This window comes from Oncorhynchus tshawytscha, linkage group LG02, assembly GCF_018296145.1.
Source record: "Oncorhynchus tshawytscha isolate Ot180627B linkage group LG02, Otsh_v2.0, whole genome shotgun sequence".
Classification (NCBI taxonomy): Eukaryota; Metazoa; Chordata; class Actinopteri; order Salmoniformes; family Salmonidae; genus Oncorhynchus; species Oncorhynchus tshawytscha.
This window is the reverse complement of record NC_056430.1, coordinates 45,738,578-45,757,219: the sequence shown is the minus strand read 5'-3', so window position 1 is coordinate 45,757,219 and position 18,642 is coordinate 45,738,578. Positions and strand designations below refer to the sequence as shown.

General features: G+C 45.7%; 2 protein-coding genes across 17 annotated transcripts in view; both read left to right on the top strand.

Annotated features, from left to right (window-relative positions):
- Nucleotides 1-18,642, top strand: part of LOC112244872 (nuclear pore complex protein DDB_G0274915) — a 710,200-nt gene that overhangs the window by 518,334 nt on the left and 173,224 nt on the right. The gene's annotated exons all lie outside the window — the stretch shown is intronic.
- LOC112244799 (voltage-dependent L-type calcium channel subunit alpha-1D-like) overlaps nt 1-18,642 on the top strand; it is a 118,593-nt gene that overhangs the window by 85,152 nt on the left and 14,799 nt on the right. For 3 of the 6 annotated variants that reach the window (XM_042299466.1, XM_042299462.1, XM_042299460.1), the window contains 15 exons: nt 8-154; nt 405-606; nt 1,297-1,455; nt 1,758-1,868; nt 3,511-3,594; nt 8,922-8,954; nt 10,322-10,450; nt 10,923-10,988; nt 11,322-11,413; nt 11,755-11,914; nt 12,110-12,237; nt 12,625-12,721; nt 12,956-13,058; nt 13,218-13,319; nt 17,272-17,405. In XM_042299466.1, the coding sequence (XP_042155400.1) occupies nt 8-154; nt 405-606; nt 1,297-1,455; nt 1,758-1,868; nt 3,511-3,594; nt 8,922-8,954; nt 10,322-10,450; nt 10,923-10,988; nt 11,322-11,413; nt 11,755-11,914; nt 12,110-12,237; nt 12,625-12,721; nt 12,956-13,058; nt 13,218-13,319; nt 17,272-17,405 (1,747 nt within the window). The remainder of the gene's footprint in view (nt 1-7; nt 155-404; nt 607-1,296; nt 1,456-1,757; nt 1,869-3,510; nt 3,595-8,921; nt 8,955-10,321; nt 10,451-10,922; nt 10,989-11,321; nt 11,414-11,754; nt 11,915-12,109; nt 12,238-12,624; nt 12,722-12,955; nt 13,059-13,217; nt 13,320-17,271; nt 17,406-18,642) is intronic. The other 3 variants (XM_042299470.1, XM_042299465.1, XM_042299467.1) reach the window with 2 other exon arrangements.

The window sequence follows — 18,642 nt, the reverse complement described above, 5'->3', positions numbered from 1 at the left end:
CTCCTAGGGGCACCTACATCCTTTATAAGGACGGGGACGTGAACCAGCCGTTCGTCCATAAGAGAGTGTGGCACAACAGCGAGTTCAACTTTGACAACGTGCTCATGGCCATGATGGCTCTGTTCACGGTGTCTACCTTCGAGGGCTGGCCTTCGTAAGACACACCCACTCATATTATACACCCATATACAATATAATACACCATATTTTTGCCTTTTGTGTATAAAAAAAACAGAAGGTAAACAAATGTGTGTTCTCGCTCTCACACGCACTTTTTCTCTCTCGCTCTCTCCCTCTTTATCTCTTTCTTTCTCACGCTCTCTTTCTATCTCTCTCTCCCTCTCTCTTTTTCTTTCTCTCTCGCTCTCTCTATTTTTCTCTCTCTTTCTCTCTCTCTCTTTCAGGTTGCTCTACAAGGCCATAGACTCGAACAGGGAGAACCTGGGTCCCATCTACAACTACCGCATCGAGATCTCCATCTTCTTCATCATCTACATCATCATCATCGCCTTCTTCATGATGAACATCTTTGTGGGTTTCGTCATCGTCACATTCCAGGAGCAGGGAGAGAAAGAGTACAAGAACTGTGAGCTGGATAAGAACCAGGTTAGACACACAATTCCCTGGGCGTGCGTGTGTGTTCGTGAACACGTGTGTGTGTGTGTGTGTGTGTGTGTGTGTGTGTGTGTTCATGCAGGGTCTATGTGTGTATGTGTGTCTATGTGTGACTATGCGTTGTGTGGCACTACATGTCTAGACTAGCAGGTCTCCCACACTGGGTAAGTGTTCTGAGTGTGTTGCTATGTTTGAGTGTGTTGCTGAGTGTGTTGCTATGTTTATAAACCGGGTGGTTCGAGCCTGATTGGCTGAAAGCCGTGGTATATTTAAGCAGTAAGGCCCGGGGGCAATATATACGGCTGAGGGATGTTCTTATGCACAACGCAATACCACGGTTAAGAGCTGTATCCAGGCACTCGGCTTTGAGTCGTGCGTATGAACAGGTTTATTGCCTATATACCACACCCCCTCATGCCTTATTGCTTTAGTACTCTACACTATGTGTACAGGTATGTAGTGTATAACCATGTGTGTTCAATTGTTTTTTAAATGTAACCTTTATTTAACTAGGCAAGTTAGTTAAGAACAAATTCTTATTTACAATGACAGCCTAAAAGTGAACAGTGGGTTAACGGCCGTGTTCAGGGGCAGAGCTCAGGGATTCGATCCAGCAACCTTTCGGGTTACTGGCCCAACGCTCTAACCACTAGGCTACCTGCCTCCCCGTGTGTTCTACAGCGTCAGTGTGTGGAGTATGCCCTGAAGGCCCATCCGTTGAGGAGGTACATCCCTAAGAACCCCTACCAGTATAAGTTCTGGTACGTGGTCAACTCCACCGGGTTTGAGTACATCATGTTCGTCCTCATCATGCTCAACACACTCTGCCTGGCTGTGCAGGTAGGAAGAAGCTCAACCCGACCCGTTCGTAAAGCCCTAGTCGTGTAGCAGCATTCACTGTTAGGCAATCCCCTGCAGTACAACCCCTGAGCCAGCATCTCAGCTTCCTAGTGCTTTGTAAAACCTCTTTATTCTTCTATACAATATCTGGCACTTACATCTACACTTTCTCTACATCCACCCCTCTCTGCCTGTCTCTATCTGTCTGTCTGTCTCGATCTGTCTGTCTGTCTCTGTCTGTCTGTTTCTGTCTATCTGTCCCTCCCTCCCTCCCTCCCTCTCTATCACTCTCCTGTCTGTAGCACTATGGCCAGTCTGCGACATTTAACTATGTGATGGACATCCTCAACATGGTCTTCACTGCTGTTTTCACTGCGGAGATGGTGCTCAAACTCATCGCCTTCAAACCCAGGGTAAGGACACACGCCTGCACACAGACATACACACACACACACAGATGCATGCACGTGTGCGCACAGATAGACACACACCTCACATATGTAGATGCCGTTTCATTCTGCACATTTGCCCATTAGGTTTGCAGGTGTCTTTGGTTCTTGTGCGTACAGTACCTTTATTATTATTAGTTGTTGAGGATAAGGACCGGGACCCAGTAAGAGACCGACTGGTGTGGTGCAGTACTGAAGTGCCGAGAGACAGGACTCTCTCTCTCTCTTTCTCTTTTTCTCTCACACTCTTTTTCTCTCTCTCTCTTTCTCATTTTCTCTCTCTCTCTCTCTTTCTTTATCTCTCTCTCTCTCTCTCTCTCTGTGTGACTGTCACCTTCTGGAGCATGTCTCTGAAACACTAACAAGTGATCTACCTAACTTTCTAACAGAGTAACATTTATAGATCACATACACATTTGTATTACACCCAGTCGTTGACAATACTGTCGTACATTGGAGTAGATGCACTTAACGTGCAGATATCGTTTGAAAGTAACTGAAATGACGCCAGTAGCTCGGTACTAGTTAAGGTAATACAGTATTTTCGTATTAAACCTCACCACTTAACCCCCGCCTACACTGTAAACTGTCAACACTACTCAAAACTTTTGAGGAGTCATTACTCAAAACAATAGAGTCACTGTGACCCTGTGGGTGGTCCAGATTCTGAGTAACGCCCCCCACTAAGCCACGCCTACAATATAATCTTTCCTTTGCCTTTTCCACTGAATTGTAGAGTTACCACCCATGACTGCATTTGCTAGTGACAGATACATTGAATTTGTTCATTTTCAGTCATGCGTCCTTCACCAAGAGAGTTCCTAGGCAAATGTTATCTTTATAATTCTTTATGGCAATACATTACATATCTCAAAAGGCCTTTTTGCCCTAATACGGTGGCCTGAAACGCAAGGTTTTGTGGTCAATTAACGATTTCTTATTGTCTGGTTGGAAGATCCAGCCTCCTGGCAGAGGCCACCAGGTGTTTGGCTAAAATGTCTTGGTACTTGGAAAGGTTCATGCTCCCGTTGTCCTTAACAAGGGCCCCAGGACCAGTGGAAGCAAAAAATGTCCCCATAACGTCAAAGATCCACCACCATATTTGACAGTAGGTACGAGGTTGTCTTCTATTCATCCTTCTTTCGACGACAGAGAGCCCACCACTGGTGTGTGTCGCCGAAGAGATCTCTCGTGTCATATTTTCCGTAAAGCTCATCTTTACCAAGGGGTGCCAACAATTTGGGTAATGACTGTTAAACGCGGTGTGGAGGAGTTAATTGGTGATGTAGCATTTTCTAAAGGGAAAGGGAACGTTCTGGACGTTTCACCTCACTGAGTTACACCCCTGGTCCTCGGTTATATGGGCTGCTGCTTCTGCTGACTTCGGCTCCTCTGCTACCAAAGGGCCTCTGTCGGTAACTCTCTCTGTTATTGATTATTCAGGTCTTGATGGCTTCTTTTCTCTTTGTCTGTCTTCTCTCCTTCTCTGGCCCTCCCTGCTGCCTCCCTTACATGCTCCTTATCCACACACTGTACTCCTCTTCTCTCTCTCTCTCTATTCTCCTCCCCCTCTCATCCCCGTGTGTGTTGTGGCTTTCCGCAACAGCACTATTTCACTGATGCGTGGAACACGTTTGATGCCTTAATTGTAGTTGGTAGCGTCGTTGATATTGCTATCACTGAAGTGAACGTAAGTACGACCTTTTTTGTCTCTTCTGTGAAACTGAAGCCTTACAATGAAGCCAGAATGCCAGTAGCACCAGCATTATCCCTAAGAGTGTCCTGAGGTTGAGGAAGACGCTTAGATGTACGTCGAGTGAACATGAGACCGAGAGAGTAAATCCCAGCGTCTTCCTCATGTCAGTCTCCCTCTCAACCTCGTGGATCCTATATTATTTTACATTAGGCCCACAGTGCCCCCTAGTGTTAGCTAGTTGGTACTAAACTGCTGCTGCCCATCACTTCATACTTACAGTGAAACTGATTCAGATCAATCAGATCGATCAGGCAATATATACTCCATTGGTTTTCAGTGTGCTAGTGGTTCTATTGGCTTTCTCTGTACGGCTTCAGTCTTCTTGTAATTCCTGTCTTGTACTCTCCTGTCTGATGAAAACATGTACCGTCGCTATTAAAATGAACCCCCTGGCCTCCGTTGTACAGCAGCTTCTGTTTATTCTGACACTCGGGCCGTGTGCAATGCATTCCTAATGTGTGGTACGGTACGACGTGGTGAAATGTTTGATTGTTTTATTGTTGAAGCGAGTGTTACGATGCCTCGGTGCACCCGGACGTTTCCCACCAGAGGTGTCCCACACGCTGTAACCATGGCGATCGATAGATGGTTTACGAGCCGTGCGATGCTGCTGTTGCATCCGCTTGGTCGTCTAACCCTGGTACCCGTGTTCATTCTGTTTCCATAGAAACTTGTAGAGGCAAGTATGGCAATGATCCAACTTATCCCTGTATTATTATTTTTGTTGTTGCGTAAACAACGTTTGTCTTCGCGAATCCCTTCACACTGATAATGCGTTACGAAACGCAATGAGTCATCGAACGAGTCATCGAACGTTTTGTCAGTTTTGGGGAAACAAAAAAAGAAAACAGGCGTTTGTAAAGAAATGTTCTGAGATGATGTAACTATTAAGCAAAGCCAGAGGGATGTCTGTTGACCGTGCTTCAGGATCTGTCTGTACTTTGGCCTGGTTGAGTTAGTCTGTCAAGACAGGGTCAAACGGTGGATGACTTCTACTTAGAACTACCATAGCAGACTACTGCTGAGACGTTCTCTGCGTAGCCTGGTTGGGTAGTGCTCTGTTGAAAAGCTACTGCGACTAAGTTAACTCTACTAACCCAAACACTCTCTTAAGTCACATGCAGCACCGTGCAGTGTGCATACTGTACACAATGTCAATAATATACATACAGTATGTCAGTGCATGTCACATGTACCCGTTGTCAATTAATACAAACACTCTCACTCACACATTTTCATAGTAGATTATAGGTGCAGTGTTGCAGAGCTTCACTGCTCAACTCTCTCTCTCTCTCTCTCTCACTCAATCTCTCTCTCTCCCTCTCTTTCTTTCTTTCTTTCTTTCTTTCTTTCTCTCTCTCTGTCTCGCTCTCACTCGCACTCACTCTCTCTCACTTGCACTCTCTCTCTCTCACTTGCTCTCTCTCTCTGTGTCTCTCTCTCTCTCTGTCTCGCTCTCACTCACACTCTCTCTCTCTCACTTGCTCTCTCTCTCTCACTCGCACTCTCTCTCTCTCACTTGCTCTCTCGCTCTGTTTCTCTCTCTCTCTCTCTCTCTCTCTCTCTCTCTCTCTCTCTGTGCTCTACTTTCAGTGCTGTTTCTCTGGAGTCACCATATGTCAGTGTGTCAGTGTCTGTGTTCCTGTTTTATGTGGATGTGAATGTGTTAGTGAATGACTCTGTGTGAGAGCTGGCATGTGTGTTTTCTGTGTTTTACATGCATATGTTGTGTGTGTGTGTGTTTGTGTGTGTGTGTGTGTAGCCCAATTCCATCTCCCATTGACTGTTGGTTTGCATGCCTCCATTCTGCCTCACTGTCTTTCACAGATAGAGAAGGACTGACTAGATCAGACACTCCATTCAGTTTGGCTTTTTTAACTTCTGATCTAGGATCTATGTCCACGCATGGCTATACTATAGCTGCCCATTTCACGTGTGGCCTGATTGTTGTTACCCAATCACTGTGGGCTGTGTACCTCCTCTCCTGATGCATGCTGGGAAAGTGTCAGGTGTTCACCCCGTCCGCCTAGCGTCCTCCCCATGCCCCTCCCCCTCCCCCCACACAAATGGCGATGGGCCCGCACCGGTCAGTCCGCCTGCTCACTGACCTTTTGTGACCCTTTGTGAAGTTTGACCCTTGTCTCTCGCCACACCTCCCTTGTATATTTTCCCCTCCAGACAGAATGGCCTTGAAGCTCAGAGCACAGCTAGGGCATGTTGTTCACCCGGCACAATGCTGCAACATAGAAATAGAATGGAATAGAATGTACAGACAGTGGCGATTTAATATTGGATTGACTTTTACATTCTATTTCTTTCTGCAGCGTGTTCTTCCTAAGCAGAAGTTCTTCCTAAGCAGAACTCAATTAAAGCAGCGCAATCAATATCAAAGTTCGATCGGGGTCAAAAGTTGAAACACATCAGGCTTCACTAACAGTCATTCACAATCAGTGTGAGCCTCACGGAAGAAACAGCACTTATAGCCATGCCATAAGCAGATCTGATGACTAATCTCTGGTGGTTCCATCAATGCGGTAGCTGAGTCTGAGGTTCTTTGTTGATCGTGCGTTTGTGTCTCTGTGAGTGATTGTCTCTGTCTTCTGTTCTGTCTTCCCATGTAGTGAAGCTCTTAAAGCTCCCAACGGAGCTCATGTTGTAGAGCAGGTCCAGGTGTGTAGCCGTCAGTCAGGTGCATGACATCTCCCTCTTTCCCTACCCCCCAAACCCTCTCTCTCTCCCTCCTCTCTCCGCCCTCTCTCTCCCCTCTTCCTCTCCCCCTCTTCTTTCTGTCTCTCCCTCTCCTCTCTATATCCCCCCCCCTCTCTCTCTCTCCCTCTCCCTTGATCTCTTTTACTCTCTCCGCACTGGGCTGTGAGAGCGACCTCTAGCAGCGACGCTGATGCAGGGCACTGACCGTTGACTCGCATGGGGGTTTTTGCTGCGTGCGACGCTGACAGATATCACTAACGGCTCCTCCTCATCATCGAAACTTGTCTCGCGCGTACATGTGCCGTGCTTGTCTGCGGCGACGTGGCAATGCCGAACGCATGCTCCGTCAAAACGCTGCTGGTTGGCCAGGATTACCGAGAGAACCTCCTCAAGCGTTATTATTCCACGCACCCCGGAACGTTCCTGTTGTTCAGTGTGAGCCACCGCGGGAGATGAATGACCTGGAGCTGTGTCTGTCTGGAGTTACTCTACTCTTACTGTCCCCCTGTTGATGACATCACTCAGTGTCGTTCCTGTACTGTTGCTGTGAAGTCATACACCTGAAAGCGTACAGGGGTTCACAGTTCCTCTCACAGTTCTCTCAGTTTTCACAGCGGTGTTTTGATGAGGAATATACTGTTTTCCCATATAGGTGTTGACAGCTGCATTTTAAAGCGTTTTGACGAATACAATATGACTAACTTTGTGTGTAATGTTTTACAAAATGTGTGTCGGTGGGTTGTGTTCTTGTGGATTTGTGGGCGGGAGAAACTGAGAGTGTGAGTTAGCGTAAGATCGATGATTTTCAGACTTAAAGGAAAAATGCACTCAAAAATGATATTTTGCTCATTTTTTCATTAGTCCAATGTTAACACATCCCCAAAAACAGTATTCCTTAAGTGACATACTGGAAAGGTTGAAGTACAAATTCTGAATGAGTTCTGAATCATATACTAATGACAAGCCAAAAGCCAATCGTGATATTATATGAGTGGAGGAAAGGTTGTTTATTAGTTACCATAGTTACAGAAGCACTAGTAGTATGACCTGTTGACTGATAGGAATGGGTTATATATGGGTTGTGTGACAGTCGCTCTAGCAACGCTGTTATAGTCGGGTTAACGTTACGTTTGGAACCGTCCTATCCATAAGCGTCATAATAAGAATCTGCGTGAGTCAAATGTTGTTTCATAAACATTGTTCCAACGTGATCCATGTGTCAAACCACAAGCATTTATTTTTCGGCCACTAAGATCACACGTTACCATCACACAGTGAGTGATAAAGTTGCATTTCAATCTTAAACGTTACCTTACGCGTTACACGTCTTCATGTTGTATGCCGGTCTTAAATGCAACGGAAGCACCGCATAGAAAGTTGTTAAGCCAAACTGTACGCTGTCTTAAACGTTTAAAGCGCTAAGATTCTGTTCTTTGTGTCCTTAACTTCTTGGCGCACCGATCCCTTTAGCGGGTTCATTTTCGTCAACATCCGCTGAATTGCAGAGCGCCAAATTCAAATTAAATTACTAAAAATCACAAGTGAATTCACAAGTGCAATATAGCAAAACACAGTTTAGCTTGTTGTTAATCCACCTGGCGTGTCTGATAAAAAAAAAGAAGCTTTACAGCGAAAGGAAACCAAGCGTTTATGTGAGGACATCTCTCTCAGCAGACAAAACATTACAAACAGCTAGCAGCAAAGTAGATTGGTTACGAAAGTTAGAAAAGCAATACAATTTATCGCTTACCTTTGATGATCTTCGGATGTTTGCACTCACGAGACTCCCAGTTGCACAATAAATGTTCCTTTTGTTCGATAAAGATAATTTTTATGTCTAAAAACCTCCATTTGGTTGGCGTGTTTTGTTTAGTAATCCACAGGCTCGTGCAGGTCACGACGGGCAGATGAAAATTCCAAATAGTATCCGTAAAGTTCGTAGAAACATGTCAAACGTTTTTTATGATCAATCCTCAGGTTGTTTTTACAATAAATAATCGATAATACTTCAACCGGACGGTAGCTTTTTCAATAGGAGAGAGAGAAAATGTCTGCTCCAAGCTGTTGGCACATGCAAAACTCTGGGGACACCCAGCTATGCACTGACGCGATGTGATCGTCCTCGCTCATTTTTCAGAATAAAAGGCTTAAACTATGTCTAAAGACCTTACACACCTTGTGGAAGCTATAGGGAAAGGAATCTGGTTGATATCCCTTTCATTTGGCTACGTTTTACATCCAAACATCAAAATACTGCCTCCTAGTCTCAAGATGTTAACGTTATGTTACATAGGGGTTGTGATTTAGGTGTGCATGAGTCCAGTCTGTCAATGTTACATAAGCGATGTGTAAACGTCAAGTGTCGAGACAATGTTGTGTGTCGGTCTCCAACATCCGTTTTTTAAGTGTGATGGTATATGTGGTTAAGTGTGAGTCTTTAATGGTGCGTACGTCTTAAACATGTTGATGACGTTGCGTTCAAGTGTGCAAGTATAAGGGATAACGCTGTGATAACTTGTGCGAGTCATTAACACAGGTCTTTGATTTTAAAGCCAACGGAGGCTCCTCAGGTGGATGAGTCGGGGGTAAGATGCTCTTCCCCCAATCAGGGCCTTGCCCTCTCTTCTCTGGGTTTTCATTGGTTCATGTTGATTTGCTTGTTCATTTATTTTGTGTTCTATCTACATAACCTCCTCTAATCCTCTACATGGCCTCTTGTATAACCTCGCCTTTTTAATTTATACAATTAAAAAGTTTGGTTTTCATTCAGAGAACAGTTTGGTTTGACAGTTCTTTTTGGTTGTATTTTTTGTTAGTTTGAGTCCGTTTGCTTTGGCTTTTTTGCTCTTCATGTCCCTGTTTTTGTTTGGGGCGTGTTGTTTTGAACGAGAGTGTGTCGATCACTCAAACGTGGCAGTGTGCTTCCCCCATGGCGAGGGCGGGTTCCCCTCCGCTCCTCCTCACGTTTGTAGCGCTGACACCGCCACATGGTCTCCGCCGTGCCATGTGCCCCCTGCGTAGGGCGGTGAACTGTGGAAGACCCATTGGGGTAGGGGTTATGACCTCTGCTATGACATTTGACCCCTCCTGGCTGACCCCTCTGGGGGCCCACTGTGACTCCGCATGCAGTGACACTGGCCGGCTGGGGGGGGGTGCCATGCTTGTGCTGATTGTGTCCAGTCGAGTTATGGCAAGGTTTTCTCTCCCTACGGCATGTGTTCCTGTCCCTCTCCTCCCCTGTAGGGCTGTTCTGTAGCAGGGCTCCTGGTAGAGCTTCACGACAAGCCCCGTAGATACAGCTGCATGTCAGCTTCAGCCGTCCTGCATAGGGGACTACTACTCCCACCCTGTCACTTTAAACTCCTGTCAGTCAGGTTGTACTGGGTTTTTCCAACCTCTCCTCCGTGCTTGAACAGATGTGTGAAGTGGCTGGTGGTCCCCGAGGAGAGAGTTTGGAGAAAAAAAAACATGCCCTTCTACATGCAACAATGCCAGGATTCGCCTGGTTTTGAGAGGAAGTGTCTTGATGTACCTACCAGGAATACTTAAAGGAATGTTAAACATACTGGTGACATCTAAAGCCTCTTTTAATCCTCTTTCCTAGACTGATCTGTAGTTCAGTAGGTAACTTGTTCCAGTTGATTGAGGATTAGTTCATGTTACCTACGTCACGTAGACACCATCCCTCGAGCAACCCTCAGTTGTCTCAAAAGGTCACAGGTTCACGGAGAGATTTGAGGCGATGTCAAGATGCGGTACGCTGAATCAGCTCGTGTGTATCTCACATCTCAGTCTCAGTAGACCTTTAGGATCGCCATTGGACCAAGTGTACCTGCGTGTAGTACGCTGAGTACTGTTAAGGGCTTGTCCATGGCATTGAAGCACAGCCAGGTTCCCTGTCTACACACACACACACACTCCGGTCCTCTGACACTGCCTCCGTCCCCTACAGAACACGGAGGACAACGCTCGCATCTCCATCACCTTCTTCCGCCTCTTCCGAGTCATGCGATTGGTCAAACTGCTGAGCAGAGGGGAGGGGATCCGCACCCTCCTGTGGACCTTCATCAAGTCTTTCCAGGTGAGGAGGACCACGCCCCGTATAACTCATCACTCATTTACCAGGCTGTTAATGCACTGAACTAACTCTGGTCCCTTGTTCACCCTATCTCTCTTTCCCTGCCCTCTCTCTCTCTCTCTCTCTCTCTATTTCTCTCTCTCTGACCTCTTTCTCTCTATTTCTCTCTCTCTGACCTCTTTCTCTCTATATCCCTTTCTCACTCCTCTCTCTCTCTCTCTCTCTCTCCCTGCCCTCGGTCCTCTCTTTCTCTGACCTCATTCTCTTTCTATTCCTCTCTCTCTCTCTGTCTCTCTCTCTCTCTCGCTCTCTTTCTCTGCCCTCTCTTTCTCGCTCTATCCCTCTCTCGCTCCTCTCTCTCTCTCGCTCTCTCTCTCTATCCCTCTCTCGTTTCTCTCTCTCTCCCTCTCTTTCTCTCTCTCTCTCGCTTCTCTCTGTCTCTCTCTCTCGCTTCTCTCTGTCTCTCACTCTCCAGGCTCTGCCATATGTTGCCCTTCTGATCGCCATGCTCTTCTTCATCTATGCTGTCATTGGCATGCAGGTGAGTCACTGAAACAGCTATTTGTTACTAAACCATTAGCCTCAAACCAGCTTAATCCTCCAGTCAGTCTCACAGTAACAGCCCCACTAAAACCTCTTCATAAGGAGCAGCAGTACACCTGGGTCATGTTCCTAAGGTACCAAATGGAGGAAAAACTGATTGAATTCAGAAGCGACTACCTGGACGTGTTCATTGAAGAAACGCTCATTTTCAGTTTCTTTTGCAAAGGGTTTAAAAACGGTTTCCATTGCATGCCCTTCTGAACGCAGCCCTATTCTTCACGCAGTATGTAAACAAACCCTTGTCCTTGTCTATCATTACTGTTCGTTTCAGGTGTTTGGGAAGATAGCCATGGTGGACGGCACCCACATCAACCGGAACAACAACTTCCAGACCTTCCCTCAGGCCGTGTTGCTGCTCTTCAGGTCTGTCGGGGTCGGGGGGGCGAGGGGTCACAGGGTCAGAGTTCACGCAGACGTTGTAGGTCGGATATGTAGCGATTATAACATGTCCAGCTAAAGGTAAAAGAGAATCTGTAATCAACTTTATTTAACAACTTTTTGGTCTTTAGGCCTTCATCAGGAGATGTGGTTGTGAAAAGGTTATGGAATAGTTGTGAATAGGTTACGGTTATGCTGACTTATTTGACGTGACGAGTCCCAGGTGTAGCACGGGCGAGGAGATATGTCGATGACGTGACATGGTTGGGAGTAGGTCGTCTTAAAGGTTACGCTGAGGTATCTGACGAGTCACGTTTCTGTCCCAGGTGTGCCACGGGTGAGGCGTGGCAGGAGATCATGTTGGCGTGTATTTCGGGAAAGCTGTGTGACCCAGAGTCGGACTACAACCCTGGGGAGGAGATGACCTGTGGCGCCAGCTTCGCCTACATCTACTTCATCAGCTTCTACATGCTCTGTGCCTTCCTGGTACATAAATACACTTATACACACAGCATATACTATATACACACGTATACACACAGCACACACACACAAACAGACACGGAATACATATCCACGCAGCATACATACACACACGCGCGTACATTTCCACACGTACGCTCACACAGACTGCGGATGTAGGCACAGTCCGTCGCTATTCTGTTTGTTCTGTTGCGCTAGATCATCAATTTGTTTGTGGCGGTCATCATGGACAACTTTGACTACCTTACTCGCGATTGGTCCATCCTGGGTCCTCACCACTTGGACGAGTTCAAGAGGATCTGGTCTGAGTACGACCCAGAGGCCAAGTAAGTGTGTTGTGTCTATTGTTGTGTCTATTTCGGGACTGTTCAATGTCGGTCCGGGAGGGCCGGAACGCTTCTGGTTTTCATCCTCTCCTTTTAAGCAGGGACTGTTTCAGACCTGGACTGTTTCAGACTTGGGACACCAGGTGAGTGCAATTAACTACCAGGTAGACACCAAAACCAGAAGTGTTTCGGCCCTCCAGGACCAGAACTGAACATCCCTGGTATAGATTGAGATTATGTCTGCCTGTTGCAGTTGTCTGAGTGTATGTTTATCAGAGTGCTGTCTCCCTCTCTCTCGCTCTCTGTCTCTCCCTGTCTCTCTCTCGCTCTGTCTTTCTGTCTCTCTCTTTCTCTCTCTCTCTGTCTGACTCTCTCTCTCTGACACAGGGGCAGGATTAAACATCTGGACGTGGTCACTCTGCTCCGACGCATCCAGCCTCCCCTGGGCTTCGGCAAACTCTGCCCTCATAGAGTGGCCTGCAAGGTAACCGTCTCTCTGCTATCAATCTTTCTCTCTCTTTCTCTCTCTCTCTCTATGCCATCTCTCTCTCTTTCTCTATGCCATCTCTCTCTCTCTCTCTCTATGCCATCTCTCTCTTTCTCTGTCTTTCTCCCTCTCACTTTGTCTCTGTACCTCTTCCTCTCCCTCTAATTGATCTGGCATGTGTTCAGCCCTGTACACAGCGTACGTACAGTAACCCTGCTCTTTCCCTCTCAGAGACTGGTGGCCATGAACATGCCTCTAAACAGCGACGGCACCGTCATGTTCAATGCGACGCTGTTTGCGTTAGTACGCACCGCCCTGAAGATCAAAACAGACGGTAGGAGACACACACTCACACACTCACACACACACACACACACACACACACACACACACACACACACACACACACACACACACACACACCACAGCAGCATCAGCTGTATAGTTTGTGTTGATAGTGATAGGACGTGTCCGGTGTTTACCCGTGCTGTAGGTAATCTGGAGCAGGCCAACGAGGAGCTGAGAGCCGTCATCAAGAAGATCTGGAAGAGGACCAGCATGAAACTGCTGGATCAAGTGGTGCCCCCTGCTGGTGGTCAGTTATATCACCCCCCCTCCCCAGGCTTCTACAGCAATACATCTCAGTAGAAATAACATCCCCGGCATTACACACACACAGACACACACACACCTGTGATCCTGGTAGCAATGCACACATACACACATTCCAGCACAATATCACATACTACACACACGTTCCACCTCCCCACTTACATACATCTACAAGTATGAACTCTCAAATATCAACAATGTCCCTCTCTCACACAGAAATAGCCTACACACACTCGCTCACCCTCACAAACTCTCTAACTCATGATTTCAGTTTTGTCCTGCTGTTTTCTGCTCTCGTGTTCTCCACAGTGTGTTTTTGATCTGAGTGCATGGGGGGGTGTTTATCTACACTCCTTCCACCTGTTCTGGATACCACTGGAGATTCCAGGGTGACTGTGACTGTGACTGTGGCTGTGGCTGTGACTGTGGCTGTGACTGACTATGCGTCAGGCTTTGGGCTTGCATGGCCTCATAGTGGTAGACCACTGACTGTCTCTCAGTGCATGCTGCATCTCTCCTACTAAACTCTCTTTCTCTCCCTCTCTCTCTCTCTCTCTCGCTCTCCTTATGTCTCCTCTCTCTCGCTCCGCTCAAGCTTTTCCAACAGCTTCAGTTCCTTCTCTCTATATCTGTGTCTCTCAAACCCCCCACAAAGAAAAAAAATTTGACTGCTAAAGAACTTCAGAATATTCTGAAGCAGTTCTGTTTTAGGGTGGTGGCATGGAACTAGTGTTGCCTCTCCTCTCCGATCTCTGTCCCCAACATGCTTGTTTTAAAAGTGACCCCTGCTTCAGAATCATTCTCACGCGCACACATACTGCACTGTAAATGCACGCAAACATCTTCCGTTTCACGTTGCTCCACGGCTCTCGCACACAAATCCACACCGGCACTAGCCTACTCGCGTATGTATACCTAGTTCAGCTTGCTTGCATGTGCTCAGTAGAGTCGAACTGTGTATTGGGTTGGGTTCCTTAACAGCCCGAATCTCTCTGCTGGAGTGGATCTCAACTGCTTGACTACATTCCTCTGGCTGGCTCGTGTTTTTAGCCGTTTCATAGGTCGACATGACAAAAACAGCTTAGGCCTGCCGAGTGCTGAGGCGCCACTACAGCCTGGGATTCGAAACACTTCTGGTTTTGGTGTCTACCTGGTAGTTAATTGCACTCACCTGGTGTCCCAAGTCTGAAACAGTCCAGGTCTGAAACAGTCCAGGTTTGAAACAGTCCAGGTTTGAAACAGTCCAGGTTTGAAACAGTCCAGGTCTGAAACAGTCCAGGTTTGAAACAGTCCAGGTCTGAAACAGTCCAGGTCTGAAACAGTCCAGGTCTGAAACAGTCCCTGCTTAAAAGGAGAGGATGAAAACCAGAAGCGTTCCGGCCCTCCGGGACCGACATCGAACAGTCCCGAAATAGACACACACACACACACACACACACACACAGGCCCTCAATTGGCCCAAGCAGGTTAGGTTTGGCCGGGGGTTTTCCTTGGCTCGCTCTAGCGGCTCCTTGTGGCGGGCCGGGAGCCCCCAAGCTGACTTCGGTCGTCAGTCAAACAGTGTTTCCTCCGAGGCATTGGCACGGCTGACTTCCAGGTTGATTGAGCTGTGTGTTAAGAAGCAGTGTAGGCTTGGCGGGTCATGTTTCAGAGGACTCATGTCTGGACCTTAGCCTCTCCAGAGCCCATGAGACAAGGTTGTAGTCACCAATTAGATTTCACGAAGTTGGGGTGAAAAATTGGGTAAAATTACAACAACGAAAAACAACAAAATTTGCTTAGAGCATTAACTTGGGTCTAAATGACATGCCATAGTCTCATAATAGCCACTATAAATGTGTGCTATTTAAACCTGCAGTCTTTAAAAGGATCTTAGAGGTTTGAACCAATGGGCTGTAAGGGTCCTGTCCCTCTGTGACCCTGCCTGCGGCCTGTCTGCCCTCTCTCTCCTCTGGCTGCCTACCTAGATTGGACAGGAGATTATTGATACAAGTGATAGTTCAGAAGTGGTCAGGAGGCCCAATAGAGATCCTATAATTCAAATGGATTATGGGATCTCTATGGGATGTCCAGAATCAAACTAGTATCGAACCACAGTTCAGCTACGGTTTCGGATTTAGTTCTATTTGAGGTGTACCTGTGAGGTATACCAGTTCTGTTTTAGGGTGGTGGCATGGAACTTGTGTTGCCTCTTCTCTCCAAGCTATGTCCCCAGGACTGAAAGATGTAGTTGAGGATCTAGATTAAGTTATTGAGTTATCATTGAGTTATTATTGCATTGCTATTGAGTGATTGTAGTCTTTGGCCTACAGAGTGGATTGGCCATCCATGTGATGCATCTTGAGGTATAGTGTATACACCATCCAGATGGGTGTGCTTTTTATGACAGAATGTTAAAATTAGGTGAAACCAAAAAAATATATATATATATTTTTTTTTACCAAGTTACACTTCTCAAAGGCACCAAATTGGTGGAATGACAGCCAATATGATATACATTGCCTTCAGAAAGTATTCACACCTTTTTCCACATTTTGTTTTGTGACAGCCTGAATTTAACATGGATTCAATTTAGATGTTGAGTCACTGACCCTCACACAATTATGTTTTTAGAAATGTTTACAAAATAAGAAAAATTGAAAAGCTGAAATGTCTTGAGACAAAGCCTTTGTTGTGGCAAGCCTATAAGTTCCGGAGTAAAAATGCTTAACGAGTCACATAATCATTTGCATAGACTCTGTGTGCAATAATAGTGTTCAACATGATTTTTGAAGACTAGCTCATCTGTAAGGTCCCTCAGTCGGGCAGTGAATTTCCAATACTGATTCAACCACAAAGACCAAGGAGGTTTTCCTTGCAAAGAAGGGCACCTATTGGTAGATGGGTATATAAAAAAAATCAGACATTGAATATCCCTTTGAGCATGGTGAAGTTATTAATTACACTTTGGATGGTGTATCAATAGACCCAGTCACTGCAAAGATACAGGTGTCTCCTGCCTAACTTAGTTGCCGGAGAGGAAGGAAACTAAGAGATTTCACCATGAGGACAATGGTGACTTTAAAACAGTTACAGAGTTGAATGACTGTGATTGGAGAAAACAGGATGGATCAACAACATTGGAGTTGCTCCAGAATACTAACTTAATTGACAGAGTAAAAAGAAGGAAGCCTGTACAGAACACAAATATTCCAAAACATGCGTCCTGTTTGCAAAAAGACGCTAAAGTAAAACTGCAAAAATGTGGCAAAGCAATCAACTTTATGTCCTGAATACAAAATGTTATGTTTGGGGCAAATCCAACACAACACATCACTAAGTACCACTCTTCACAGCATGGTGGTGGCTGCATCATGTTGTGGGTATCCTTGTCATCGGCAAGAACTAGGGATTTTTTTTTTTAGGATAAAAAGAAATGGAATAGAGCCGAGCACAGGAAAAATCCTAGAGGAAAACATGGTTCAGTCTGCTTTCCAACAGACACTGGGAGACAAATTCATATTTCAGCAGGACAATAACCTAAAACACAAGGACAAATATAAACTGGAGTTGCTTACCAAGATGACATTGATTGTTTCCGTGTGGCCTAGTTACAGTTTTGACTTAAATTGGCTTGAAAATCTATGGCAAGACTTGAAAAGGGCTGTCTATCACTGATCAACAACCAACTTTTAAAAGAATACTTCCTGAAGGCACTGTGCCAGTTTATTTCCTGGTGCAGTATAGCGCATGATAGTCCAGTACAGTATAGTGATCTAAGGAATATAGTGCCTCATCATAGGGTTATTACAGGCTATTCTTTTGGTTAGGGTCCGGTATTTGAGGGGTATGGTCAGCGAGTTGGGGCAGGGACATGGGCAGGCTCAATCTCCCAGGATGCTGTGCAGTGTCCTGCTGTCTGACACAGGAAGCGTTTGTGTGGTCTGTTCACCTAGATGATGAGGTAACCGTGGGGAAGTTCTATGCCACCTTCCTGATACAGGACTACTTTAGGAAATTCAAGAAACGTAAAGAGGAGGGCCTGGTGGGGGTGCACGCCTCCCAGAGCAACACAGCCATCGCTCTACAGGTGAGTGTGTCTGTCTGTCTGTCTGTCTGTCTGTCTGTCTGTCTGTCTGTCTGTCTGTCTGTCTGTCTGTCTGTCTGTCTGTCTGTCTGTCTGCGAGACTGTGGGACGGTGCATATACATGTGCTAGGGCTGTGACGGCAATTTAATAACCATGTAACTAATGGTTATGGATGAAGACTGACATGAAAATAAACCTCAAAACCGTTTTAATAGGCTTACATTCATTTTTTAATAGATTTTTAACAAAAGTAGTGTGCTGTGTAGGGAATAAGGTGCCAATTTTGGGACGCACTTTCTGTCCACTTTTGGTCATCCAGCGCTTTAACATGTATCTCACCCATCAACTCATGACTAACTTTATTTTCATGTCGATAAACTTTACCTAATAGCGGGAGTGTTTACTAATGATTATAAGCAATTGTTTTGATAACTTAGTCTGCCTATTAAACTGTCTACATCTCTTTCCAACTGTCGTTTGATGGTCAACCAGCTAAACCAGCGAATTCGCTAAATGAGCGTGGGATTAGAAGCTGTGTAGGCTACGCCACTTAAGTAAAAATAAATCTTTGATGTATGGATTTATACAATGCACTTTTTAATTGTTTGCTAGTATATAAATAAATCGGTCTTCTTTTAACCTGTAGTGACACCCCATCCCGTGGACGGGACCGTTGTCATCATCTGACACTAATTAGCATAACGCAACGGACATAAATCTTCCTAGAAAATATTCCTATTCATGAAAATCACAAGTGAAATATATTGGAACACAGCTTAGCCTTTTGTTAACAACACTGTCATCTCAGATTTTCAAAATGTGCTTTACAGCCAATGCTCGACAAGCATTTGTGTAAGTGTATCATAGCCTAGCATAGCATTATGCCTTGCTAGCAGCAGGCAACCTTGTCACGGAAATCAGAGAAGCAATCAAATTAAATAGTTTACCTTTGATGAACTTCGGATGTTTTCACTCACAAGACTCCCAGATAGACAGCCAAAGTTCATTTTTTCCCAAAAGATTATTTTTGTAGGCGAAATAGCTCCCTTTGTTCTTCACGTTTGGCTGAGAAATCGCCCGGAAATTGCGGTCACCACAACGCCGGAAAATATTCCAAATTAGCTCCATAATATCGACAGAAACATGGCAAACGTTTTTTAGAATCCATCCTCAAGGTGTTTTTCTAATATCTATTCGATAATATATCCGTCGGGACAATTCGTTTTTCACTAGAACCGA